The sequence below is a fragment of the Mustela nivalis genome (genome assembly GCF_964662115.1).
Source record: "Mustela nivalis genome assembly, chromosome: 7".
Taxonomy (NCBI): Eukaryota; Metazoa; Chordata; class Mammalia; order Carnivora; family Mustelidae; genus Mustela; species Mustela nivalis.
The window spans coordinates 52,186,027-52,214,026 of NC_139026.1; the positions used below are offsets into that span (position 1 = coordinate 52,186,027).

General features: G+C 39.5%; 2 protein-coding genes across 4 annotated transcripts in view; one reads left to right on the forward strand and one right to left on the reverse strand.

Moving 5' to 3' along the window:
* The window catches only part of KLRG1 (killer cell lectin like receptor G1), a gene marked incomplete at its 5' end in the record, with an annotated part of 430,961 nt that overhangs the window by 330,709 nt on the left and 72,252 nt on the right, over positions 1 to 28,000 (forward strand). The window lies entirely within an intron of this gene.
* Positions 802 to 27,146, reverse strand: LOC309868822 (pregnancy zone protein-like). Its single transcript, XM_082739009.1, is given in 26 exon segments — positions 802 to 978; positions 1,602 to 1,643; positions 2,860 to 2,962; positions 3,334 to 3,402; positions 4,284 to 4,374; positions 4,740 to 4,870; positions 5,021 to 5,239; positions 6,144 to 6,367; positions 6,659 to 6,836; positions 7,116 to 7,190; positions 7,588 to 7,744; positions 8,660 to 8,747; positions 9,031 to 9,207; positions 9,960 to 10,043; positions 12,022 to 12,070; positions 12,285 to 12,406; positions 12,674 to 12,800; positions 13,308 to 13,536; positions 14,215 to 14,437; positions 22,193 to 22,345; positions 22,348 to 22,360; positions 22,822 to 22,842; positions 23,551 to 23,603; positions 23,763 to 23,916; positions 24,663 to 24,846; positions 27,014 to 27,146. Coding segments are annotated over 26 exon segments (3,072 nt in total). The 5' UTR covers positions 27,097 to 27,146; the 3' UTR covers positions 802 to 955.

The window sequence follows — 28,000 nt, forward strand, 5'->3', positions numbered from 1 at the left end:
TAGTTATATTTTTAAAAGACTTTGTTTATTAATTTGAGAGAGAGAAAGAAAGAGTGAGCATGAGTGGGGGTTGGGGAGGGGCAGAAGGAGAGGGCGAAGCTGACTCCCCACTGAGCAGGGTGCCCAGCCCGGGGCTCCATCCCAGAACCCCAGGATCATGAACTGAGCAGAAGGCAGCCATTTAATTAACGCCATAGTTATTATTAAAACATTTTATTAAGCCACGGAAATGCAAGTATTTTAATTGTAAAGAAAGGCATGCCGGATTTTATCACCCCAAAGATCTCTCTAAAGCTGTCCCTTTACAGGCATGCCAATCCCAACCCCCCCTTGCCCTACCATCACTAATCCCTGGAAACCACTGATTTTTCCCCATTTCTATAATTCTTTCATTTCCAGACTGTTAGATAAAAGGAATCATACCATGTGACCTTTTGAAATTGGCTTTATTTTTAACCAAGCATCATGTTCTTGAGATCCATTCAAACTATTGTATAGATTAATAGTTTGTTTCTTTTTACTGCTATGAGTAGTATTCCACAGCATGAATGAGCCACAGTTAGTATAATTATTCACCTGACATGGATGTTTTGATTGTTTCCAATATTTGGAAACATTGTTTTCTTTCGCCTACTTTTCTGTGGATTACTTGAACACTTTTTGGAATTCCATTTTGATTTCTCTGAAGTGCATTTAGCTTAGTTTTTCAGATAATTTCTATAGTGTTTGTAAGAATGCTGCAGAGAATAGACAAATACTTCAGAAGGGAAATCTAATATTGATAAAGAACAAAAGAAATGGTAGAGGTGTATATGTCATAAATTTATTCAACATACAAATTTCATGTATTTCCAATTCCTGTCCCCTATTTCTCCTACTATTTTCTCTCTTCTGATAAGGCTTTGTCTTTCGTTGCTGGAGAAGATCATCTGATGAGGTCCATAAGTTTCCATTTTCAAGCATTTCTCTGTTCAGATTCTAAACAGTAGAATAAATGACAGGAAAGTTAGGGAAATCCTGTCATCCACTGAAGGAATAACTTTTCATACCTCAATCATAAATATTTGACCTTAATAAATTTTAATGATAGGGCTGTTTTTGTTTTTTTGTTTCCTCTTTTAGAATGGAGAACTGAAGGTATCACAGTGAGTGTTCTATTGTCAAAATGAACATTGCTGACTGGCCTAAAGGAAAATCTTGTAGATCACATCTCTCATGCTGTGCTATATAGAAAACTACAGGGAAGATTTTCCTGACCTTAACTAGTGTAAGTTTAGAAGTATCCTGAAAAGGTGATAGGCGATAAACAGATCACGACTGGGTACTGAATATAAACTAAATATTAGAGGATTTAGTTTTTATATGTTGCAAATTCCTGGACTCATCTGCAAACAAGTCACCCCAGACCCAGTAATTATAATTTACATGCATTTTTTAACCGAGAAATTCTAGGATATATTTGAAATAGTTTAAATTCCTAAATGATACATCATGGGCTTTATAATATGATCAGGATATACTCGAGAAGCAGCCTTTTATGGACAACTGATGTTTATTTATTTTCTTTATGTTGGCATTAGACTTCGCTGTTTATACTTTACCAGCACTGCAGGGATCCCTGTATTCTTCCACAGCGAATTCCTCTGAAACAGAATATATAAGACAGAAGGAGTGAAGACATTCAGTAATAGGCATATGGGAAGTTAACTGTAAATAAACTGTGTAAACTAGGAAAGAAAGTATAAAGACAGTTATGGAGCCAATGGAAACGAACGACTTCTGTACTAACCCATCCGGGACTACCGGAGGGGGCAGTGAGAGAAAACTGGGCTTGGATACAGAAGTCAAGGGCAGGTTTCAAAGATGGAAGGTTGTCTATCAATGGAATACTCTATGGCCCTCTTCACAGCTGTGTTTTCTTCATTGGAATTTAACTTCCTCTCTGAACTCTTTCTCACTCCAGGAAGGAGTAAAGTATTACGTTGCCAGCATCTTAGGATGCTTGCAAATTTCTAGTTCAAAATCATGAGCAAATGGGAGAATTTCCTGCTGTATTCCAGAGTTCCCAAATTTTGTGAGACTACTCAAGGCATGAGTCAACAATGGATCAAATTTGGGGTACTTGGGTGGCTCAGTAATTTAAGCATCTGCCTTGTGCTCAGGTCCTGGGATCTTTATACTTTTTTATTTTTTTTTAAAGATTTTACCTATTTTATTTGACAGAGAGATTACAAGTAGGCAGAGAGGCAGGCAGAGAGAGAGAGAGAGAGGAGGAAGCAGGCTCCCCGCTAAGCAGAGAGCCCGATTGGGGACTCGATCCCAGGACCCTGAGATCATGACCCGAGCCGAAGGCAGTGGCTTAACCCACTGAGCCACCCAGGCACCCCATCTTTATACTTTCTTTCCCAGTTTCCTCCCATCCAACTCCTTGCTCAGGGGAGGTCTGCTTCACCCATTCCCTCCATCCCTCCTCCCAGATCATGCTCTCTCTTTTGTGCATTCTCTCTCTCTCTCTCAAATAAGTAAATAAAATATTTTTTAAACAGATCAAATTTTAGATCTCTTATCATATATCAGTACTGATTTTTTTTTTTTAGTTATTGCTACTCTACTTATATTTCTGGAATATTTCACTCCAGGATAAACAACTTTATAAGAGGATTTAGAAAGAACTGATCCTCTTATTGCTTTATATGAACGGTTCAAGACTCGTTTAGGGGGCACATGGTTATGCAAAGACCACAAACTCCTTCTTTCTTCTGGTGAAAGATTGTGGAATTTTGTTTGGGGCAGGGTCACTCTTTATCAGGCTCCTCAGTTCTTCCCTTTCAAAGCTCAGCATGTCTGAATCTCACTCACCTGTCTCGTAATAATCATAGGCTTTTATGGTGGCTGGTTTTAAATGGTCAACTTGGATGTCTTGTTCCACTGAGAAGGAGAAACTCAGGGTTTGACTGGTTAGCTGGAGAGACAGGAAAACTGAATTGGAATCAAAGATTAACTTGTTTCTAGTTACCATTTTCTCTTCCTATGGTATTATCCAACCTTATGGTTATGCTATTCAACTGTATCAAAACCTATGGAAAGAATGGGACATTTTGAGACTTGCAGAATACACTCAATGGCAGATATAAGGAGGACAAATGAGATGATTCTATGGAGAGACAAATGTAGTAAAATGAGCCTTGTTGATCAATCCAGGTTTCATTTCCCTCTATTGCGATTTTCTTCTCCCTCACTTGTATGTGTGCACAAAACTTTCTCCAGAATCTGGATTGGTGTGTTGGAACCTCTAGTAGTTCTCCCAGATTTAGCAGAGTCACAGCATCTTACCTCTTCAAGGTAAATCAGGACATGGTTGGTGCTCACTTCAGTCCTTTGAATCTGAGGCTTCTGTTGGAGCTGTTGACCAAGAGTATAAACCAGACATAGGGGATGAGGGAATTCCAGGCTAAGAGCACTTTTCAGGTACTTAGGATCTAACTGGCTGTTCAGAAACATCCAAATGGTTAATTTTGATTTCTTTGAGAATTACAGTAATATTTATCAAACACTTTCCTATTAACTATCATCTCCATCATCCATTTATACCTGTATATATATATCTGTATATATATATATATATACAGATATATCTGTATCTATCTGTCCATTTTCTGTCTATCATCTACCTAAACTATCTCTAACATACATATTTTCTTTTTTTTTTTTTGAAGGATTTTATTTATTTGTTTTACAGACAGAGATCACAAGTAGGCAGAGAGGCAGGCAGAGAGAGAGAGAAGCAGGCTCCCCAATGAGCAGAGAGCCTGATGTGGAGCTTGATCCCATGGCTCTGGGATCATGACCTGAGATGAAGGCAGAGGCCTTAACCCACTGAGACATCCAGGCACCCCCCACATTTTCTTGATATATGAGACTCATCTTTTCCATAAAAAAAGCAGAAAGGAGACAATCACATATATCATACACATGTGTATATGTGAGTATATTTTTATGTCATACATATGTCTATATACATTTTCTCTTCTTTAAAATATAGGATAATTCAATACCTCTCCATATGCCTAATGTCTCAAGGGATGCTGGAGCATTATTAACCATGTCTTTGACTTATGTCTTACACTGCATACTGCATAACAGCTACACCCACTATTGAAATGACTTAAACACTCCAGAGAAGAATTGTGAGGGAGTAAACCTCTTGAAAACCCAATAAAACGGACAAGCATTAATGTCAGCATTTTCATGATTTTGCTATCTGTAAGGGACTTAGGGTTTACCTTTTTCACGGATGATTTCATAGGTATGAAGCCTGATACCATCTTCACGTCAACAATGACCATGTTGGAACTAGGTCGCTCCCCAGTGTAACTATGAAGACAAGGCACAGGGACAAGGCATTCAAACAAAATACTTTATCGTTCATTGAAGACATAAACTCCCCCTTCTCTTTCATTTGTGCTGTTCCCTATCTTGAACTACCGCTCAGCTTCCCCATCTATTCTATTTGTGTCTGCTCTGCTTGTTTGGAGAACCGAGCATTATGAAGTCACACTCTGCAGGTAAGGCTGAACACCATATGCTCAGTGTCAAGGTTTTTCAGTTTGGGTGAAGGAAATTTTCTTGTTAGTAAATATTGCAAGAATGCCATATTCATAGTTTGTGGCTTACTCCCCTGCAAAAGAAAACCACTCTCTCCATGTTCTACAAAAAGTCTTACCAACAAAAGGATTTACCTAATGTTGATGCTAATCTGGAATTTCCTGTGAGCATGTACTCCATCACAATTCTTGGGGAGAGTAACAACCTTCAGAGTGAAGGGGACTGTTCCTTCCTTCTTGGGCAGGATGTTATATCTCAAGGATGTCTAAAACGAATGGAAAAAAATCCTTTATCATTGCCCTCAAATAGTCTGTTTTCCTTAGCTCACACATCTTTTTCCATTTGGAGATTCATATCCAGTTCTTGAAGCTTTCCCCCTGCATTTGTGGCATCCCCTCAACCCTGGAAGACTCACCTGGAGGTACACACATCCTGACCCTGACACGGTCGTGCTGTACTCCCCTGGAATCTCCGGCAGCCCGACCTCCTGCAGCAACAGGCGATTGGCATCGTGGACTTGGAATTCTTCAGAGAATGTCTCTGAAGACTTGACCGTGACTACAGATGCTTTCTCCCTTTTACTGAAAGTTGCCGCTCCATATTTGGACAGGGCTTGGAGAGCTACCACCGTGTCCTGAAAAAAAGATGGGGCAGAAGTCACAGGAGTGAAGGTAACAGAATCATACTGGATGTAGATCACATCAATACTACTCTCTCTCAGAGTGATTTCATGTCAAACCCAGACCCATTATTAGGCCCGAACTATTCTGTGTACTTTAGGGGGACATGAAAAAGTTTCCCCATTCAAGTAGTTTACACTATACATGTGGAAATTAGACCCAAACATTGACCCAGAGCAGAGGCTACTTCAATAAATTAGAAATTTATGTAATAATGTGTAATAATAATAGAAATTTATATAATAATATTTGTTGTAAACATTCAGGGAAGGGGGAAGAAAGCAGAGCTAGATTAGTAAGAGAACACTCCCTAATGAGAAGGTAAGTAAGAAGACTTACTTGAAAAAGGTACTGTGAAGAAGAAATAAAATCATGTGTGAATCTTGAGAAAGATTTATACAGACAGAAAGAGAGGTATCAGGGGCTACCAGGGTGGGATATGTGGAGACATTGAAAAAGGAGATGGCCAGTTCCAGAAATTAATTAGAAGCGAGTATTTGTGTTTAGTGGGGAAGAGTAAATACTTTGAATAACATTAGTAGATTGTTTCAGTCTTCTTTTGTATGAGAAAAAAAAAAGGTTTCCTTTACCAGGGAAGTCATTTTATGAAGTATTGCTTTAGGAAGATTGATCCATTTTACATTTATGGGTTGACGAAGGAGAGAAGAGATGAGAGATTGTACAGAGGACAAAACAATAACGAATATATGAAATAATGAGGCTGGAACCTTTCTGGTGATGGAGGAATGGGGAAAGCATGAATTAGAAATACTATCTGATTAGTCAACTCCTAGAATATGCTTGTGTCTACATATGTATTAACATATTTATTTTTCTTCCTAGAGGCTCTCCACAGACCTGAGTAGAGGAGAAGCCCCCATTGGGGTTTTGTTGCTTCATGATCCATTTCACAATCCGTGAAGCCACAGACAGGTCTTCTGAAGATGGGGCAGGCCAAGCAGTCAGATAGGCAAGGAGCAAGTACGAGGTCATCTCCACTTCAACAGAAGGAGCCCGAGGTTGATAATAGAGTGTCGTAAGTTCTTCAACTTTTCCAGGACGCTGCCAGTGGATTGAGTCCTCTTTGAAATGGAAAAGGATATGATATTAGACTTAAAGAGTGATCTTATTTAATTAGTTGTTAAAGATTTTATTTTTTTATTTGAGGGAGAGAGAGCAAGAGATCATGAGTAGGGGGAATTGGTAGAGGGAGAAGCAGACTCCCCACTGAACAGAGAGCCTGATGTGGGACTCGATTCCAGAACCTGGGCATCATGACCTTGGCTGAAGGCAGACACTTAACAACTGAGCCACCCAGGCACCCATCAATCACTGTTGATTCTGGAGGTAAGTTTTGCAGTAGCAGCCCTTACCTTCTTTTATGGCATCTTTGTCCAGCGACTCAAGAAGCTCACTTCGCTTGGCCTGGTTTCCTGCTAGGGCAAAGGCATAGGCCAGTAATGCCTTGGTGTAGACAGGATTTCCCTGGTCCCCTGAGATGGATCTCCAGGCATTTTCCAGGCAGAATAGAGCATTGCGGACAACAGGGTGCTATAAGGCAGATAAAAAAATCTTTAGATAGTGGAAGCAGGCTAATGAATTGTCCACAGGCTAACCCAGATCAAAAGGCCCAATGTGTCAGGTTACTCATGGTTCTGACCAGAGAATAATTTCCTTGGCAGCTTCCAAAGGGAGTTAGTCTTTTATGGTTTAGTGAAATATACCAAAATTAAATAACAGGACAACCACAACTTATTTTCCTCACAGAGTCACAGCTTCATGATTGGTATTCCTTGTATCTGTGAGAGAGATAGAGGTGCTGGTACATACAGTGACAGGCAGTGGCATCTCCAGCAGAGCAATGGTGATGTAGGCAGAGAGCGTCAGTTCATCATCTACCCCACCCTGTACAGAGCAGAAGGAGAGACACTCAAACACTCCAATAGTCATTAGCCAGGGCTGGATCATCCTATTCCCCCACCCTCCCTACTCCACACATTCTTCACTAGAAAGCATCTTTTCTTGCATAATCTTGTTGATTTTCCCCCATTCCCCTCCACTCTCAAATTCTTGAATCAACCTCAAATTTTTTCCCTCACTTTTAGTAATACATTGAGTTTTTTTTTGCACCCTATTTTATTATTCAGTAAAAAATGACTATTTTATTGTCAGATTTCAGAAGCTTTAGAGAGTACCATCCTTCCTTAAAGATATGTCACCAGGACAAGAGGAATGAACAGGAGTGTCTTTGCACCTCCATGTCTCTGTTTTCAGGGACTAGAACAAAATGAACAGCATCCATCTTAATGGCGTTGTTTAGAAGTGATCCGGAGCGTTGGAAACAACCATTTTCTTTTTGTCTCTGTGAGATCCAGGTGAGGGCACTCGTGATGTGTGATATCTCCACAAAAATGTGTGACTGGGCTTGAGCAAAGGACTTGAGCACAAATGCTGTGAGGCTGTCCAGTATAGGAGAGACAGACATGAGGACCATCTCACATTTAAAGCCCACTTTGGGCAAATGCCTTCAGACATTGGTCTTTGCCACCCACGGGAGGAAATTGTTGGGGAGAATTGGTTGGGGGAAGCGACACTTGTGCACTAAATACTCTTGTTTGTTCAGCAAGTATCTGGATTCCTTTTACAATCTCTACTTTATTGTTTTCCTCCAAATTGATGCTTTTCACTTTTTCTTTTTTTTCCTCTCACAAAATGTTTGCTGGAGCCTCCAAACTTTTCTATCACCCATGTTGCCATTTCCTGAATGATTTTAATAACATCACAGCCTCTTTCTCTCTTTTCCCTCTTCCTTTCCCTTAATGCACAGTATAGAACTTCTTCTACTACCATTTCACTTTATAACACCTTCTGCCTTCTATTTCCATTTTGGGGGAATCTTCATTTTACTGCTATTTACTGTGCTATCACAGCTGGCATGCCTTCATACATGAAATGATGCAATCACATAGTAGTGATGACAGACAGAAGGATTTTTTGGACTTCTTTTAAATTTATTTTTTATTTATTTTCAGCATAACAGTATTCATTATTTTTGCACCACACCCAGTGCTCCATGCAAACTGTGCCCTCTCTAATACCCACCACCTGGTTCCCCCAACTTCCCACCCCCCCCGCCACTTTGAACCCCTCAGATTGTTTTTCAGAGTCCATAGTCTCTCATGGTTCACCTCCCCTCCAATTTCCCCCAATTCCCTTCTCCTCTCTTAGAGAAAGAGAGGAGAAGGGAGTTGGGGGTAATTGGAAGACATATGGATTTTTAAAGGATAACCCATTTCCATGAAAGAACTCCAGGTATTTTTAGAATTTGAGAATAGAATGAATCTATAGCAAGCATATGAAAATAATGATCTTACCATGTATTTCCTTGACTTCTACCATAATGATCCCCAAAGGTGCTGTATGAACCATCACTGTACTTATAATTCAACTGCCTTTGGTACCTCGAAGAGGAAGTTTTCATAGATTTATGAAATAGCAGAGACATTGGAGAAGTAATTAGATTTTTTCTTCAGAATGTGGTTGGGAATCATAGGAAAACTCCTATTTTGTTAAGATGTCTCCAAGGCTTGATATGCCATTGAATTTCCTGGTATTAGAGTGGGACATTTTATTGGTTGTCACAGCAATAGTGATTATTAAATCTTAACCAAAGGGATGCTGATTTGAGTTCCCTGAGAGAGATATTTAGGGAATCAAGATTTCTCCTTTTGGGATTATTGCTTACCCCTGATGAGGTAACCGATGGCTTTGGATTTGATAGTCTCTGTCAGCTGTCGGGTCTCATTCAGATAGTTCAGAACATAGATGTTAGGGACAAAAAGGACCATATTTTGCTCTCCACAACCATACGGCATCCGGAGAAGTTTCTGAAGATTTTGCATTGCAGAGCCCAATATGTCACCTGGGGAATGAAAGGCATTCAAAAAATTAGAGGAGGGGTGCCTGGGTGGCTCAGTCAGTTAAGTGTCCAACTCTTAGTTTCTGCTTAGGTCATGATCTATCTCAAGGGTGGTGGGATTGAGCCCTGCCTTGGGCTCTGTGCTTAGGGAGGAGTCTTCTCTTCCTCTGCCTCTGTTCCTCCACTGGCTTCCGTGGTAGCTCTCTCTCTCTCTCTCAGATGAAGAAATAAACCTTTAAAAAAACCCAGAGGAACTCAGGGCTGGTTTCTACTGGGATAAGAAGATAGATTACTTGCTAAAAAAGAGGTCAAATCATGTATGGAGAGTAATATAAGAAAGCATAAGAGGTGAAGAAAAACAACGAACAGAAAGGACAGACAAAAGTGGGAAAAAAAGTCGATGATTCCAGGATGGAAAAAACAATGGCTGGGCATACTTTTTCTGAAGAACCACATGCCTGGTAAAAACCAACTGTTTTCAAATCTATTAGGAAGCCTCACCACCTAGTCAGTCTCTGACGATAAGGGCACAGAGAGATGACTCTTTTTACATTTTTAAGTATGTCAAGGTATAGAAAGTAGCACAACATCTCTTTAACCCCCTTCCTGACTAATATACAGTGTTATTCTTAGCTTAGCGTTCTTTCTCTCAACCCAGTGCTTACAGCCTAAGTCTTCACTAACCGTGGATGTTGAGGCTGCATGCACTAGAGTAATGAGATGGACAGTGGCTTGCCTTGGGCTGGGAGACTCACCCAAAACAGAAAACGTCGCCCTGGCAGATCCTTTAACCACATCTGAAGGAACTTTCAGTGACAACTTTTCAGATACACCAGATTCTAAGGAAAGAAGACAAATAAATAAATACATATATGTATGTGTATATATATATATATATATATATATATATATATATATATGAAGGGAAAAAATGAGAGAAATATTCAAGTTTTTCTTTGAAATTTTTCCTCTTTGGATCAAATTTCAGCCTGTCATGTCTTTTGATCATTCTATACTTTCTTTGATGCAATCTGAGTTTCTCCTAAAGTCGTGATTCATTTCGCAGTGAAATTCATATTATGTGCTAAATTTTTACAGATTTCCTCATAGGCACATACCTTATGTTATACTTCTTTCTTGCCCTTCACTGTTTTTGTTAGTATTTATTATTACTGTTTTTTGAAAGTAACATTCATGTCATAAATATGTGTTAAGTGCATGCTATGTGACGGGTTCTGTTTTAAGTGCAGTGATAAAACAATTTTCAAAAAAATTCCCTGACGTCCCAGAGTTTTCATAATAATGGGAATAATAAGATACCAAATAAATATTTAGTATGATAGATGCTAGTAAGTTCTTAGAGAAAATTAAAGCAGAGTGTTTGTACGGGTGAGCTAGTAAGACAGCGCCAATCAAAAAGTGTAGGGTGAGGGAAGCGGGTTCCCCTCTTTGATAAAACAAAATCATAGGTGACTGGAGACTTTAAGTATGCCAAGGTGTAAGATTTGTAGGTATCTGGGGAAAGAGATCTCCAGAAAGAAGGAACAAGAGCAAATAGAATCCAGAGATGAGAGCATGCTAGCTGTGTTACAAGACCAGACTAGGAGTCCTGTGTGGCCGGGGGAGGGTGAGTGAGGGAGAGAGTAATAGGATATGAAGTCTTGGTTAGCAAGGGTTTGGAGGGGACATTGGAGACATAGCCCTTAACTTTTAGGGACATGGGAAACTCTTGGAAGGTTTGGACAGAGAGGCACATGATCTGAAACGTGCTTTAAATGATCCCTTTTGTTGCAGGGATGTAAGGAAAGATGACCAGGCGACCAGGTAGGAGGTTATTGAGATGATCCAAGGGAGAAAAGGCTAGAGTAGAAGTAGATATGGTGAGAAGTGGGAAGATTCTGGACATAATGTGAAGGTGGAGCCAACTAGATTTGAAAGTAGATTGGGTGTGGAGAGTAAGAGAAAGAACATATTAAAGGATGACTCCAAAATTTTATTTCAAGCAGGTAGAATAATGGAATTTCCATCCTCTGAGATGGAGAAAATTGTAGGAGGTGTGGGTTTGTGGAGACCAACAGAAGAGCAGTTTTGAACATGCTAGGTTTGAGATGTCTATTTGTTTACAGGCCTGTAAGTGGAAATGATTAGTGGGCAACTGAATACACAAGTTTGAGTGAGGAAAGCTGTGTGGACCAAGTTGTTTATTTTGTGGTCTCCATTACAAAGTTGTTATTTAAGTTCTGTGACTAAATGAGATTATCAAGGGATGCTTCTAGAGAGGGAAGATCTCACCCTGAGCATTTGCTCAAGATGAGACTAGATGGTACAGAGTTGAATATTTTAAAGGTAATTTTGATATGATTATATTAATGGTATTAGTAAAATATTGGTTTTCTACATATGTTAGTGACCTGAAGTTCTTCTTCAATAACTGACACAAGAAAATTAACCTTGAGTACCTTTAAACTATTAATGGAATAAAAATATTACTATTTATTAGATATTTTGCATGTAGATATTTTAATACTTTGAAAATTGTTTAAAAAGTAGTTTGAAAAACACAGCGGTATTGGAAAGAATCCTGTTCTATGGTCTTTGACTTTAGTTCTCCTTATCAGCCAGGAGCTTCTAGGTAAGTCTTTTAATTTCTTTAAGCCGTCAGCAGGAAGAGACTTCTGAATCAAATATCCTTAGATTTTCACACGGGAGAGTACACTAATTTTTTTGTTTCCCCAAAGGAAAACTTACCCCGAAGAGCATTCTAAAACTATATACTTTGGCAAGTGGCTTAACACGCAAATTTTGTCTCTTTTTTACCTGCACAGAGGAGTGTGTTGAAAGTTTCTTCCTGTTCTACTCCTTCGGGCTTTATATTGGGAAAAAAGGTGAAAAAGAAGGTCATACTGAGTGTATAGGAAAAAAATCAATCACTTTAAAGTAGACGAGGAAACATCAGTAAGAAACTGAGTTGTAGATACATCCATATTTTGGGGAGTGAAATGTCACCATGACAGACATATTAGACCATGCTGTATAATATAGTAAGGCCTCTGAGACACAGAGAAAGTTTACTGGCATACCTCAACTAATAAGGGCTTGATTACGGTATCCTTCTCTCCAAGTTCTGGAACTCTTGGCACCTCCTTGCCGCACAACTCCTGAGACTGTAGGGCTTCCACAGTAGCTGTGAAATTCACCTTTCCTGAGGAGTAAGAGTCTTATGGAGTTAAACAGTGATTCTATATTGCATGGTTTGTCTTTAAGTTTCTCCTACACTACATATATTGCACTATATATCTATATCTATATCTATATCTATATCTATATCTATATCTATATCTATATATTTTTTTTTCTTTCAAGGCATCACTGTTGAAGTAGGAGAAAAAGACATGTACCTGGTTCAGAGTGTGGAAAGCAAATCATTACAACGTAAGAAGTAGGATCTGTCAACAGATTTACCACTTACCCAGTGACTTTGGGGTCACAGCCCAGGACATGGTTTCATGCTTATTTCCACAGATACAGGGAGTGTCTTCATTCTTTTTCACTAAGTCGGCTGACTTGTCAGGGAAGGCTTCCAGCTGCACACTGACCTATCCCCATAACCATGCACAAGTTTGAGAAAGAACACAAGTAGAGGGACAATAACAGGTGCAAGGAGCTTTAAGGGACAATGGGAACTAACTGAGAGGCTTTGGGAAATTGTTCAAACAAGGTAAAGCCTGTCCAGCACTTTGTAGTTTAGATGTTGCCAATAGGGAGCTAAAAAAGTGACAAGAACTGAGATAATTCCCAGGATTTAGGATTGTGCCAGCACAATGAAGAGGTGTTTGCTTTAGTCAGAGTGGAAAAAAAAAAATCAGGTGGAAATGAGGTCTGAATTTAGGAATACACAGAAAATATAAAGTCCCAAATGAATATAACCTTACCACCTTGGGTCAGCCAGTGATCTTTGCTCTTAGCAACTATCCCATTGCCAAATGAGGTTACACCATTCTTCAGCTATGATTTGCTGGCACATTACCTAGGAGACCTGGATATTAAATGGCAACTGGGTGTCTCCCTTCCACTTTTGCTCTCCTCCAGAGAAATGTCCTTACCCGAATGCAATGGGCCAAATAGTTGAACACAGTGGCTTTCAGCGTAAAGGCTTCTCCTCGCACCACAGAGTAGGGGAGAGTGAGTTCCAGGAAGAAGGGCTGGAACACTTGAAGAGAGATGACAGGGGAGAGGCCCAGCCTTGTGGTTCCAGACAAGCAGAGTGCGCTGGCCTTCCACTCCGTGATGGTGTCAGGGACCTTCACGCCCAACTCACTTCTACCTGATAAACTAGAGAAGGGAATAAGAGGAAGTCTTGGGAAAACAATTTTTTTTTTTTTTTTTTAGCACAGACACTAGCTGATAGTGTGCTAACCTAGTAACCCAGTATGGTTAACGCTAAACGTGATTACTAGGTTTGGCATTGCTAGCAAAGTCTCTGAAAAGTTTTCCTTTCCTTTTAGAGACAAGGGTATTTTCCTACTTATCATGATTTTAGATATCTCAGGGCCAAATTAAAAAAAAATTGCATGTTACATGGGGGGTTAAGGAGGTAGGAGAAGAATAAATGAAACAAGATGGGATTGGGAGGGAGACAAACCATAAGTGACTCTTAATCTCACAAAACAAACAGAGTTGCTGAGGGGAGGGAGGTTGGGCGAAGGGGTTTGGGGTTATGGACATTGGGCAGGGTATGTGCTATGGTGAGTGCTGTGAACTGTGTAAACCTGGCGATTCATAGAACTGTACCCCTAGGGATAAAAATATATTATATGTTTATAAAAAAATTTTAAAAAAAGTTTAAAAATTACAAAAAAATTGCATCGTTGAGCTATGATATCAATGAACTATGAACCTAAAAGTTTACCAGGAAGAAGTGGAACAGAACTGCAAGGCTCAGGAACACCAGAATCAGGAGGGTGAGCCACATCTTTTCTGCAACGAAATTCTGGGCAACACCCTACTTACCTGAGTGGAACCAAGTCCCAGATCCAGGTCTCAGGGAAATACTTCCGGACTGTCTCTTTCACTTCCACAACAGGAGAGTTCTCTCTTGGGAGCACTGGTCCTCCAGCACCACTTGCTAGAGGAAGGACTGTGGCAGGACAATATGAGGGTCCCCGTGTAAACCTCATTTTTATCATGAATTTCTTAGAGTTGCCTAGTTTATCAAGTAAAATGAGGTCATTTGCTCAGGGAATGTTTATTATTGGAATGGCCTAATCTATCAGCTTGTGACTTTGTTCATTCATCTATTTGTCTTCTAGGCAAGTGAATCCTATCGCTTCTTCAAAGAGACTGGAGGTAAATGTATTTTTCTCTGGACGTGAAAGCAAATGTAGCTCTCTAGAAGCTGATTATTCAAGGGGCAAAGGGAAGACTAAAGAGTAATTTAACACACCAAATACTGTTTTGATGCTGAAAGGATAATCACATGTTCTCCATTGGCAGGGATAATAAAAAAAGAAGAGTGAAGCTTTGCGCAGTGGCAGTATCGTAGCCAATGAGGTTTAACCGAGGCACGATTATTGCTAATTAAAAAAAGAAGAGTGAATAGTAGCTACAGCAAGAGGATTTCAGAAATGTTTTTTGTTGTTCTTGTTTTTTTACAGTGGTTGAGATATGGACAGAAACTCTAGGATACAGTAAAGTATGTATTACAGACAGCATATACTCAATAAAGAACAGAAAATGAACTTCAGATTGGCTAGAGAAGACTTTACTGAAGTAGACTTTTAGATGGTCCCTGGAGGATGGGAAACAAAGGAGAATGGAGGAGGTATTTGATGGAAATGGCTCTATGAACACACATGGAGAGGTCAGAATTTTCCCAGCAGGGAAAATGGAGGAAGATGTCTAATAGGGCTGTGTTGATTAAATAGTAGATGTATATAATGAAATACCATGAAGATTGGGACAAAAAATTAGTTCTGTGAAGGTAGGAGTTAGGTTGATTAAAAAAAAAAAAAAGTGATATGGGGTGCCTGGGTGGCTCAGTGGGTTAAAGCCTCTGCCTTCGGCTCAGGTCATGATCCCAGGGTCCTGGGATGGAGCCCTGCATCAGGTTCTCTGCACTGCAGGGAGCCTGCTTCCTCTGTCTCTTTGACTGCATCTCTGCCTACTTGTGATCTCTGTCAAAGAAATAAATAAAATCATTAAAAAAAACTTAATTAAAAAAAAAAGGTGACAGAGTCAAGATGGCGGAGAAGTAGCAGGCTGAGACTACTTCAGCTAGCCAGAGATCAGCTAGATAGCTTATCTAAAGATTGCAAACACCTGAAAATCCATCGGCAGATCAAAGAGAAGAAGAACAGCAATTCTGGAAACAGAAAAACAATCACTTTCTGAAAGGTAGGACCGGCGGAGAAGTGAATCCAAAGCGACGGGAAGATAGACTCCGGGGGGAGGGGCCGGCTCCCCGCAAGCGGCGGAGCAACGGCGCACAAAATCAGGACTTTAAAAAGTCTGTTCCGCTGAGGGACATCGCTCCAGTGGCTAAACCGGGGTGAAGCCCACACGGGGTCAGCGTGGCCTCAGGTCCCGCAGGGTCACAGAAGGATCGGGGGTGTCTGAGTGTCGCAGAGCCTGCGGGTATTGGAACAGGAAAGCCGGCTACAGAGACAGAGCCGACAGTGAGCTCGAAGCTCGGGGTGACCTTGAACCGGTCGCAGGCTCGGTGAGCTCGGAGTGCGGCTGGAGGTCAGGCAGACGGGAGTAACTGGGCGCTGTTCTCTGAGGGCACACTGAGGAGTGGGGCCTTGGGCTCTCGGCTCCTCCGGGCCGGAGACCAGGAGGCCGCCACTTGTTTTCCCGTCCTCCGGAACTCTACGGAAAGCGCTCAGGGAACAAAAGCTCCTGAAAGCAAACCCGAGCGGATTCCTCACCCCGCCCTGGTAAGGGCCATACAATTCCACCTGGGGCAAAGACACTTGAGAATCACTACAATAGGTCCCTCCCCCAGAAGATCAACAAGAAATCCAGCCGAGACCAAGTTCACCTACCAAGGAGTGTGGTTTCAATACCAAGGACAGCAGCAGAATTCCAGAGGAGGAGAAAGCAAAGCACGGAACTCATGGCTTTTTCCCTGTGATGTTTGTTAGTCTTGCAGTTAATTTAATTTTTTACTTTTTCATTTTTTGTTTTTTTTTTCTCACCTTCTGGTAAATTTTTTTTTAACTTTTACCTTTTTCTTTTTTAACGTTTTTTAACTAGTTTATCTAATATATATATATTTTTTCTTTTTTATATTTTCCTTATTTGTTTTCTTTTTTTTTAAATTCTTTTCTTTTCTTTTTTCTTTTTTTTTTCTTTCTTTCTTCCTTTTTGAACCTCTTTTTATCCCCTTTCTCCCCCCTCACGATTTGGGATCTCTTCTAATTTGGTTAAAGCATATTTTCCTGGGGTTGTAGCCACCCTTTTGGTATTTTCCTTGCTCCTTCATATACTCTTATCTGGACAAAATGACAAGACGGAAAAATTCAACACGAAAAAAAGAATAAGAGGCAGTACCGAAAGCTAGGGACCTAATCAATACAGACATTGGTAATATGTCAGATCTAGAGTTCAGAATGACAATTCTCAAGGTTCTAGGCGGGCTCGAAAAAGGCATGGAAGATATGAGAGAAACCCTCTCAAGAGATGTAAAAGCCCTTTCTGGAGAAATAAAAGAACTAAAATCTAACCAAGTTGAAATCAAAAAAGCTATTAATGAGGTGCAATCAAAAATGGAGGCTCTCACTGCTAGGTTAAATGAGGCAGAAGAAAGAATTAGTGATATAGAAGACCAAATGACAGAGAATAAAGAAGCTGAGCAAAGAGGGACAAACAGCTACTGGACCATGAGGGGAGAATTTGAGAGATAAGTGACACCATAAGACAAAACAACATTAGAATAATTGGGATTCCAGAAGAAGAAGAAAGAGAGAGGGGAGCAGAAGGTATACTGGAGAGAATTATTGGGGAGAATTTCCCCAATATGGCAAAGGGAACGAGCATCAAAATTCAGGAGGTTCAGAGAATGCCCCTCAAAATCAATAAGAATAGGCCCACAACCCATCACCTAATAGTAAAATTTACAAGTCTCAGTGACAAAGAGAAAATCCTGAAAGCAGCCCGGGATAAGAAGTCTGTAACATACAATGGTAAAAATATTAGCTTGGCAGCTGACTTATCCACAGAGACCTGGCAGGCCAGAAAGAGCTGGCATGATATTTTCAGAGCACTAAACGAGAAAAACATGCAGCCAAGAATACTATATCCAGCTAGGCTATCATTGAAAATAGAAGGAGAGATTAAAAGCTTCCAGGACAAAAACTGAAAGAATTTGCAAACACCAAACCAGCTCTACAGGAAATATTGAAAGGGGTCCTCTAAGCAAAGAGAGAGCCTACAAGTGGTAGATCAGAAAGGAACAGAGACCATATACAGTAACAGTCACCTTACAGGCAATACAATGGCACTAAATTCATATCTCTCAATAGTTACCCTGAATGTTAATGGGCTAAATGCCCCTGTCAAAAGACACAGGGTATCAGAATGGATAAAAAAACAAAACCCATCTATATGTTGCCTCCAAGAAACTCATTTTAAGCCCGAAGACACCTCCAGATTTAAAGTGAGGGGGTGGAAAAGAATTTACCATGCTAATGGACATCAGAAGAAAGCAGGAGTGGCAATCCTTATATCAGATCAATTAGATTTTAAGCCAAAGACTATAATAAGAGATGAGGAAGGACACTATATCATACTCAAAGGGTCTGTCCAACAAGAAGATTTAACAATTTTAAATATGTATGCCCCCAACGTGGGAGCAGCCAACTATATAAACCAATTAATAACAAAATCAAAGAAACACATCAACAATAATACAATAATAGTAGGGGACTTTAACACTCCCCTCACTGAAATGGACAGGTCATCCAAGCAAAAGATCAGCAAGGAAATAAAGGCCTTAAATGACACACTGGACCAGATGGACATCACAGATATATTCAGAACATTTCATCCCAAAGCAACAGAATACACATTCTTCTCTAGTGCACATGGAACATTCTCCAGAATAGATCACATCCTTGGTCCTAAATCAGGACTCAACTGGTATCAAAAGATTGGGATCATTCCCTGCATATTTTCAGACCACAATGCCCTAAAGCTAGAACTCAACCACAAAAGCAAGTTTGGAAAGAACCCAAATACATGGAGACTAAAAAGCATCCTTCTAAAGAATGAATGGGTCAACAGGGAAATTAAAGAAGAATTGAAAAAAATCATGGAAACAAATGATAATGAAAATACAATGATTCAAAATCCTTGGGACACAACAAAGGCAGTCATGAGAGGAAAATATATAGCGTTACAAGCCTTTCTCAAGAAACAAGAAAGGTCTCATGTACACAACCTAACCCTACACCTAAAGGAGCTGGAGAAAGAACAAGAAAGAAACCCTAAGCCCAGCAGGAGAAGAGAAATCATAAAGATCAGAGCAGAAATCAATGAAATAGAAACCAAAAAAAAAAAAAACAATAGAACAAATCAACGAAACTAGGAGCTGGTTCTTTGAAAGAATTAATAAAATTGATAAACCCCTGACCCGACTTATCAAAAAGAAAAGAGAAAAGACCCAAAAATAAAATCATGAATGAAAGAGGAGAGATCACAACTAATACCAAAAAAATACAAACTATTATAAGAACATACTATGAGCAACTCTACACCAACAAATTTGACAATCTGGAAGAAATGGATGCATTCCTAGAAACATATGAACTACCACAACTGAACCAGGAAGAAATAGAAAGCCTGAACAGACCCATAACCAGTAAGGAGATTGAAACAGTCATTAAAAATCTCCAAACAAACAAAAGCCCAGGGCCAGACGGCTTCCCGGGGGAATTCTACCAAACATTTAAAGAAGAACTAATTACTATTCTCCTGAAACTGTTCCAAAAAATAGAATGGAAGGAAAACTTCCAAACTCATTTTATGAGGCCAGCATCACCTTAATCCCAAAACCAGACAAGGATCCCATCAAAAAAGAGAGCTATAAACCAATATCCTTGATGAACACAGATGCGAAAGTACTCAACAAAATACTAGCCAATAGGATTCAACAGTACATTAAAAGGATTATTCACCACGACCATGTGAGATTTATTCCAGGGCTGCAAGGTTGGTTCAACATCGGCAAATCAGTCAATGTGATACAACACATCAATAAAAGAAAGAACAAGAACCATATGATACTCTCAATAGATGCTGAAAAAGCATTTGACAAAGTACAGCATCCCTTCCTGATCAAAACTCTTCAAGTAGGGATAGAGGGCACATACCTCAATATCATCAAACCCATCTATGAAAAACCCACCGCAAATATCATTCTCAATGGAGAAAAACAGAAAGCGTTTCCGCTAAGGTCAGGAACACGGCATGGATGCCCATTATCACTACTGCTATTCAACACAGTACTAGAGGTTCTAGCCTCAGCAATCAGACAAAAAAAGGAAATTAAACGCATCCAAATCAGCAAAGAAGAAGTCAAATTATCACTCTTCGCAGATGATATGATACTATATGTGGAAAACCCAAAAGAATCCACTCCAAAACTGCTAGAACTTGTACAGTAATTCAGTAAAGTGTCAGGATATAAAATCAATGCACAGAAATCAGTTGCATTTCTCTACACCAACAGCAAGACAGAAGAAAGAGAAATTAAGGAGTCAATCCCATTTACAATTGCACCCAAAACCATAAGTTACCTAGGAATATACCTAACCAAGGAGGCATAGAATCTATACTCAGAAAACTATAAAATACTCATGAAAGAAATTGAGGAAGACACAAAGAAATGGAAAAATGTTCCATGCTCCTGGATTGGAAGAATAAATATTGTGAAAATGTCTATGCTACCTAAAGCAATCTACACATTTAATGCAATTCCTATCAAAGTACCATCCATCTTTTTCAAAGAAATGGAACAAATAATTCTAAAATTTATATGGAACCAGAAAAGACCTTGAATAGCCAAAGGGATATTGAAAAAGAAAGCCAACGTTGGTGGCATCACAATTCCGGACTTCAAGCTCTATTACAAAGCTGTCATCATCAAGACAGCATGGTACTGGCACAAAAACAGACACATAGATCAATGGAACAGAATCGAGAGCCCAGAAATAGACCCTCAACTCTACAGTCAATTAATCTTTGACAAAGCAGGAAAGAATGTCCAATGGAAAAAAGACAGCCTCTTCAATAAATGGTGCTGGGAAAATTGGACAGCCACATGCAGAAAAATGTAATTGGACCATTTCCTTACACCACACACAAAAATAGACTCAAAATGGATGAAGGACCTCAATGTGAGAAAGGAATCCATCAAAATCCTTGAGGAGAACACAGGCAGCAACCTCTTCGACCTCAGCCACAGCAACATCTTCCTAGGAACAACGCCAAAGGCAAGGGAAGCAAGGGAAAAAATGAACTATTGGGATTTCATCAAGATCAAAAGCTTTTGCACAGCAAAGGAAACAGTAAACAAAACCAAAAGACAACTGACAGAATGGAAGAAGATATTTGCAAACGACATATCAGATAAAGGACTAGTGTCCAGAATCTATAAAGAACTTAGCAAACTCAACACCCAAAGAACAAATAATCCAATCAAGAAATGGGCAGAGGACATGAACAGACATTTCTGCAAAGAAGACATCCAGATGGCCAACAGACACATGAAAAAGTGCTTCATATCACTAGGCATCAGGGAAATACAAATCAAAACCACAATGAGATATCACCTCACACCAGTCAGAATGGCTAAAATCAACAAGTCAGGAAATGACAGATGCTGGCGAGGATGCGGAGAAAGGGGAACCCTCCTACACTCTTGGTCGGAATGCAAGCTGGTGCAGCCACTCTGGAAAACAGCATGGAGGTTCCTCAAAATGTTGAAAATAGAACTGCCCTATGACCCAGCAATTGCACTATTGGGTATTTACCATAAAGATACAAACGTAGTGATCCAAAGGGGCACGTGCACCCGAATGTTTATAGCAGCAATGTCCGCAATGGCCAAACTATGGAAAGAACCTAGATGTCCATCAACAGATGAATGGATCAAGAAGATGTGGTGTATATACACAATGGAATACTATGCAGCCATCAAAAGAAATGAAATCTTGCCATTTGCGACAACATGGATGGAACTAGAGCGTATCATGCTTAGTGAAATAAGTCAAGCAGAAAAAGACAACTATCATATGATCTCCCTGATATGAGGAAGTGTTGATGCAATATGGGGGCTTAAGTGGGTAGGTGAAGAATCAATGAAACAAGATGGGATTGGGAGGGAGAAAAACAATAAGTGACTCTTAATCTCACAAAACAAGATTCTTCCCTGTTCTATAATCCTCATAGTAGTTCCGGTGAGTTTGGGGAATGATGTTTTTGTGAGCAGTCTCTTCATCCATGGCATGAAATACTTCATTTTCATGAGAAAATCCACATGGCTGATAACTAATAAGATGGCTTGAATGTCTGACCATTTTGATTAGAGTAGTCTAGGTGTAGATCATAGAGGTATAAGATACAGATCAACAGGTGATGCAGATATTTGTTACGTTGGTTAACAATTTTGGGTTGAATAAGGTAATAGATCTATTAAAATCTCTCTTACCTCTAACTGGCTCTGTGATTTTGGTAAATTCCTAACTGTTCTAGTATTGATGTACTCATTTGTAAAATGGAGACCAAAGAGTATCTGCCTCAGATGGTTGATACAAGGATTAAATAAGATAGTACATGAAAGATTCTTAGTGAATATTTGGATAAATTAAAAAAAAAACTTGCTAATTTCCAACTATTATCTGTTAGATTCTTGCCTATACCTATGTGTCAAAACACCTAAACTCTTAAGTAATGTCATAAATGTTTTGGAGAAAGGCAGAATTCTTACCATATTCATTCACTTCGAAGGGGTGCTCTATTTCTTCCCCTGACTCCCTCTGAAGCTTGACCTTATAAGCACCCAGCGTGGGCTCCACTGAGAGTGGGAAGGACAGCTGGCTGAGTCCTCCTTGTAGTCTGAGACGTTGCCATTGGAAGATTCATTCCTCTTGGGATTCTATAGATAAAAATACTATGACTTCATAGAAATAATTGAAATACATAATCTGAGTAGAGGAAAAGCTTTTTAGGGAGGACACATTGGGAGTTGGGTAAGAGATGGTTGTGAAGTTGATACCAAAAGTACTGAGCCAAGTTTTCTAGGAATTCCACACTGAGCAAAGGGCAGCAAGTTTACCAGCTCTGAGATATTCCAGATCACAATATCTCTTTGTGACATTATGCATATCAAATTTGGTCAGAAATATTGGAAGGGCCATGAACTTGTATCGTCTCAGGGGATTTTTTTCCCCTTCATTTACATCTTTTCCACTCTCCAAAGGATTGAAGATAGACAGAGAAAACTGTTTAGTTTTGGTGAAGTGCTAGTGGGAAGGGAGGAGACGGGTGGCAAGGGGCAATGGAACATAACTTGTAGTAAGTCTTCATCCCAACTGAGATGCATAAGATATTACCTACCTCAATATAAACCACTGGGAACTGGAAAGAAAAAAAAATAGTATGAGTGTGGGATAGACGTCAGAACAAGAAAGCCATTTCATCTGCATTTATATGTTGTCTAGATGAGAGGAGTAAGTCTGTATATTTCTTGTCCAATCAAGGAAATGTGCCCCAGTTTGGTTTACATGTTTAGTTTGCGACATATAGCTCTTGAGAAGTCATGACTTTACCTTTATGAAATATTGCACAATTGAGGAAAGTTATGCTATGGTAAAAAATGTCCAAATAAAATTATTTTGCAGATGAAATTTATCTCCGAGAAAGTCTCCATTTCTCTAAGGAAGAAATCAAGTGCACTTACTTTCTTTTGTTCAATAAAAATTATTGGGATCTTTAAAAGGATAATTTCAACTGGGGCGCCTGGATGGCTCAGTGGGTTAAGCCTCCGCCTTCAGCTCAGATCATGATCTCAGGGTCCTGGGATTGAGCCCCGTATCGGGCTCCGCAGGGAGCCTGTTTCCCCCTCTCTGTCTACTTGTGATCTCTCTCTCCCTCTGTCAAATAAATAAATAACATCTTTAAAAAAAGGATAATTTCAACTGAATAGTTTATTTTAACAATGCGGTTGGTGAACTATTCGCCAGCAGTGTTACTCTTAGGAGATTGTATTGGTCTCAGATTCTGCAAAAAATGGGCTTGACATTTTTTCCTATTTCCCCCAAACTCATCCACTGTAATGAGACTTACCGTGTCATTCAAAGGGCGAAAACTAACATCCACAGAGACAATGCGAAATCTCACTGAAACATAGAGATTTTCCCCATTAAACAACCCAGTGGGAATCGAGGGTAAATAACACAGATAATGACGTGCCTGGATTTTCATGACTATAGAAGAAGGTAATAGGGAACCACACACCTGCCCCATAAAGTGGCCCTTGCTGATTTGGTTCCTGATACCTGTTTGTCCAGGTTTGTAGATGGGTTTGTCTGTTTGGACAAAGACAAGGCTGTTTACTTTCATGATGTGCACTGTCTTCCTTTTTATGAACTGCTGGGTTGGCCCCTTCACCTCCACAGTAATCAACCCCGAGGAAGACGGGAACTCCGGAAGCTGGAAGGTAGAAAAGAACTGAAAAATCTGTGTAGACCCACTTCTGAATGTCTCAGCCTTCATACTTTCTTATTTCTCTGGTCAGTTCCAGAGAATGAGGGAAGAATAAATCGAAAATTTTGTCCCTGGGTTTATTGATTCTTAGGTTTAAAGTAACATGACAGTAACACTTTGTTGATTTAAAGGGAAAATGTCACTGCAATGAAAGGAACTAGTTCTTCAAATAGTCATGGGCATGAAGGAAATAACATGCTCTCATTTCCACAGCAATATGATGGCATTAAAATGATTATCAAATGTTATTTTCCGTTGGTCAACATCAACACTATGTGTTATATCATTGGTAATAAGCCAATATCATTTAACTATTTAATTCCTTGTGTAATAAACGGCTACAAGGACCAGACATTAATCAATGACCACTTGTGAGATCTTACGTAAGTCACTTAGATTTATGACTTTTAGTGTTTTATGGGTAATGGCGTGAACTTTATTTCCCTCACAAGTTTAAGGGCAAATGAAACCTTTCCTACCACTACTATTATATTTTGCATATCGCACTGGGGTTGTTTGTAAATATTATGAAAATATTTTCAATAGAATCTAATTTGAATCTAATTTGAAAGCCACTTTGTACTTCTCAGTGTTTTCATTATGTTTTTTTATTGTCAGGGGTCAGGACTCAAGTCATCAGCTAATATGCTCTTCCTCTAACAAGCTTCTGTATCCCAAGGAGTCCTACTGACAGTGAATGGGCTGCAGTAGAAGGAGTTCTTCTCTGTCACCACGTCTGCAAGGAGGGTTCTGGTCTGCATTCCATATTCCAGAATTATGTTCAGTGTCACCGTCTCATTCAGGTGATTAAGCATGACACAAGCTTTCTCGGGAACCCCCACATACAGCTGTGATGGGACCAGCACCAGATACTGCCTGTGGAGAAGAGGCGTTTGGATCAATCATGGAGAGTTAGAAAGACATCATTATTGTGGCTGTATTCTAGATCACCTTTTCTGGAATCACCAATCATAGAACAGAGCCAGATTTCGTCAAGAAGGTACAGGAATGTATTCTTCAAAGGCCAATCCAAAAGACCTTAGAAACTAAGAAACCTCCAACCAGTTAAGCATTGATATGCTTCTGTTGTGCTGTGGAGATATTCACCCTCACAATATTTGTAGAACTATTCATAAGCTATGAAAAAACAATCCAGGGGTCATTTTGAATTTTGGATAGAAATTATTTTCAGGGGCGCCTGGGTGTCTCATTCAGTTAATTGTCTGTCTTCGGCTCAGGTCAGGTCTTGCGGTCCTGAGATAAAGCCCCACGTTGGGCTCCCTGTTCAGCAGAAAGTCTGCTTCCCCTCTGCCCTGCCCCTTTGCTTGTGCTCTCTCTCCCCTTCTCAAATAAATAAGATCTTTTTAAAAAAAGAAGTCATTTTCAAATTTAGAAATGGGATACTATTCAGCTTTAACAAAAGGAAATCTTATCATTTGCAACAACATGATGGGCTTTGATATCATTATTAATGAAATGTGCCAGAGAAAGATAATATTGCATGCTGTCACTTATACATAGAATCTTTTTTTAAAAAGTCAAATTCATAGAGAGAGAATAGAAAGGTGGCTACCAGGGCCTGGGGTGGAGGGGTATTGATGGAAGTATGGAAAGGTTGGTAAAAAGGTACAAACTTTCAGTTATAATAAGATGAATGAAGTCTGAGGATATAATGTAAGACATGGTGACTATAGTTGACAACGCTGCATTGTATAAATGAAATTTGCAGGAAGTAGAATTTATATGTTCTCAGAAAAATAAAAGTAGAGTAAATATGCATGAGATGGATGTGTTAATTCACCCAGAGAGAAATCCTTCCATATATGTGTATATGAAATCATCAGGTGGTACAGTTGAAATATTTTTCAATTTTATTTGTCAATTAAATGTATATAAAGGTGAAAAAACTTAAAAAAAATTTTTTTAGCAACAACAAAATGTGATGAGCCCATTGATTATCATGAAAGCCTTAAGAACCTACCTACTGGTAGTCTTGGGTTTCATGTGGATGATATGAATGTGCTTATTTTAGGACGCTAAAGTGGTACTAGTTAATAGGTAAGGAGGAATTGAATTGCTTTGCAGTATTTTTCCAGGAACAATTTTAGCTCTTTTCTCTCTTACGCTCTCTGATGTTGGAAGACAAGCCAAGCTAGGCAAGGCTAATCACCAAATATATTACCATGTCCACCCAGAAGAAAATACCACTTTCCTGCTGTTCTTTGCCCATCCTTTGCAACCACTCAAACGCGCCGTATTTGCAATGCTCTGGTTTGCCCAGGCCTCTCTCTCCTTCTGAAGTGTCCTTGTCTATCTAGATACATCCTATTTACTTCATAGGACTTAGGTCAAGAACAGCTTTCTCTCTGCACACTTAGGTGACACCCCTTCTCTTATATCACTTAGTTTCCAGGAGGAGGGAGGTTTTCTCTGTGGGCATTCTCACAAAATCCTGTAGTGCTTGCTTCTGGTTTTGCACTGTATTCCTTTCTCTGTGCACTATCTCCTCCTATTTTCTATACTGTGAGGTATTGAAGGTATTGTTAATCTGTATATTCCCAAGATCTAATGCCAGCCTCTACAGCTTTGTTGACACATTGGGTGATCTGACACACAAAGCCTGGCTTGTGTGAAAAGTCATGCATCTGTCCTGGTGATCCCTGACTGGGGGAAAATAGGGCCACTGAGCATTTCACAGTGGACGAGACACAGCAGCCCTTTTCATGAGACAATTATGAAAGTATGATTCCTCCTCCCCCCCTTTTTGGCGGGGATTTTATATTATTATTAAATGAATATTGTATAATTCTGTATTCTTATTTGGTGAATGTTTCATAAATGTTACTGTCCTACATCTCTGTGTTTTCTAGAAATGGAGTATGCCCCTTTCCATATGAGCCATAACAATTTACTGCCCTTTCCAACCCCCTCAACAGCCGATAATTTCAGAGGAAATCAGAAAATAAGTGAGAGAAACATAGCAAGAGGCAGATAGCACAATGAGATAGAGAAGGACATAGAATTTTCTGGAAATGTTGCTTACGGTTTTGAAGCAGTGGAAGCATCTCTGGGAAGAAGCAGGAGACATAGAATCAAGACTGGATTGGGCAGTTGATTTCCCCTCATGGTGGAGAGACAAAGAGGAAATAATAGCAAGCTGAGTCCTGGATTCCTTGAACTCTGTTCTTGCAATCTCCGGTTTTTATTTTACCTGGTGGGCAGTGAAAGGAAACTGATAACCATTGACTTTTGTAACACATTAACTACTTCCCGTATAAAGAAATCAATTCCAGATTATTTCTACAACCATCAGTATTCTTTAATCCACTTTATCAAAATTTTCTAAGTCTTTGAGAAATAGGACTTGAAGGCTACACTGGCTCTGGTTATTAATCAGTACCTTAAATATTTTTAAGAAGAAACAAAATAAATTATATGACTTGATGAAATCAATCAATATTCTTGACTTTCAATTTCTTCTTTATTTTTATTTATTTATTTATTTTCAACTTTTTATTTCTTTTCAGTGTAACAGTATTCATTGTTTTTGCACCACACCCAGTGCTCCATGCAATCCGTGCTCTCTCTAATACCCACAACCCGGTTCCCCCAACTTCCCACCCCCAGCCCCTTCAAAACCCTCATATTGTTTTTCAGAGTCCATAGTCTCTCATGGTTCACTTCCCCCTCCAATTTCCCCCAACTCCCTTCTCCTCTCCATCTCTCCTTGTCCTCCATGCTATTTGTTATGCTCTAGAAATAAGTGAAACCATATGATAATTGACTCTCTCTGCTTCAATTTCTTTTTTAAAAGAAGTATTAGTGTAAATACATCTCCCATATCAGTTTTTAATAGTCTAGGGAACATCACATATTCCCCTTGGCTTCATCCTATCTCGTTCTTTAATGAAACAAAGAAGTGAAATTTATCACAGGATTTCATTTATTTTAAATAAACATATAATGTATTATCAGAGTATTTTAAAGAAAATAAATATGAAGTCAATCTCTACCTTGGTTAGCAGCTTAC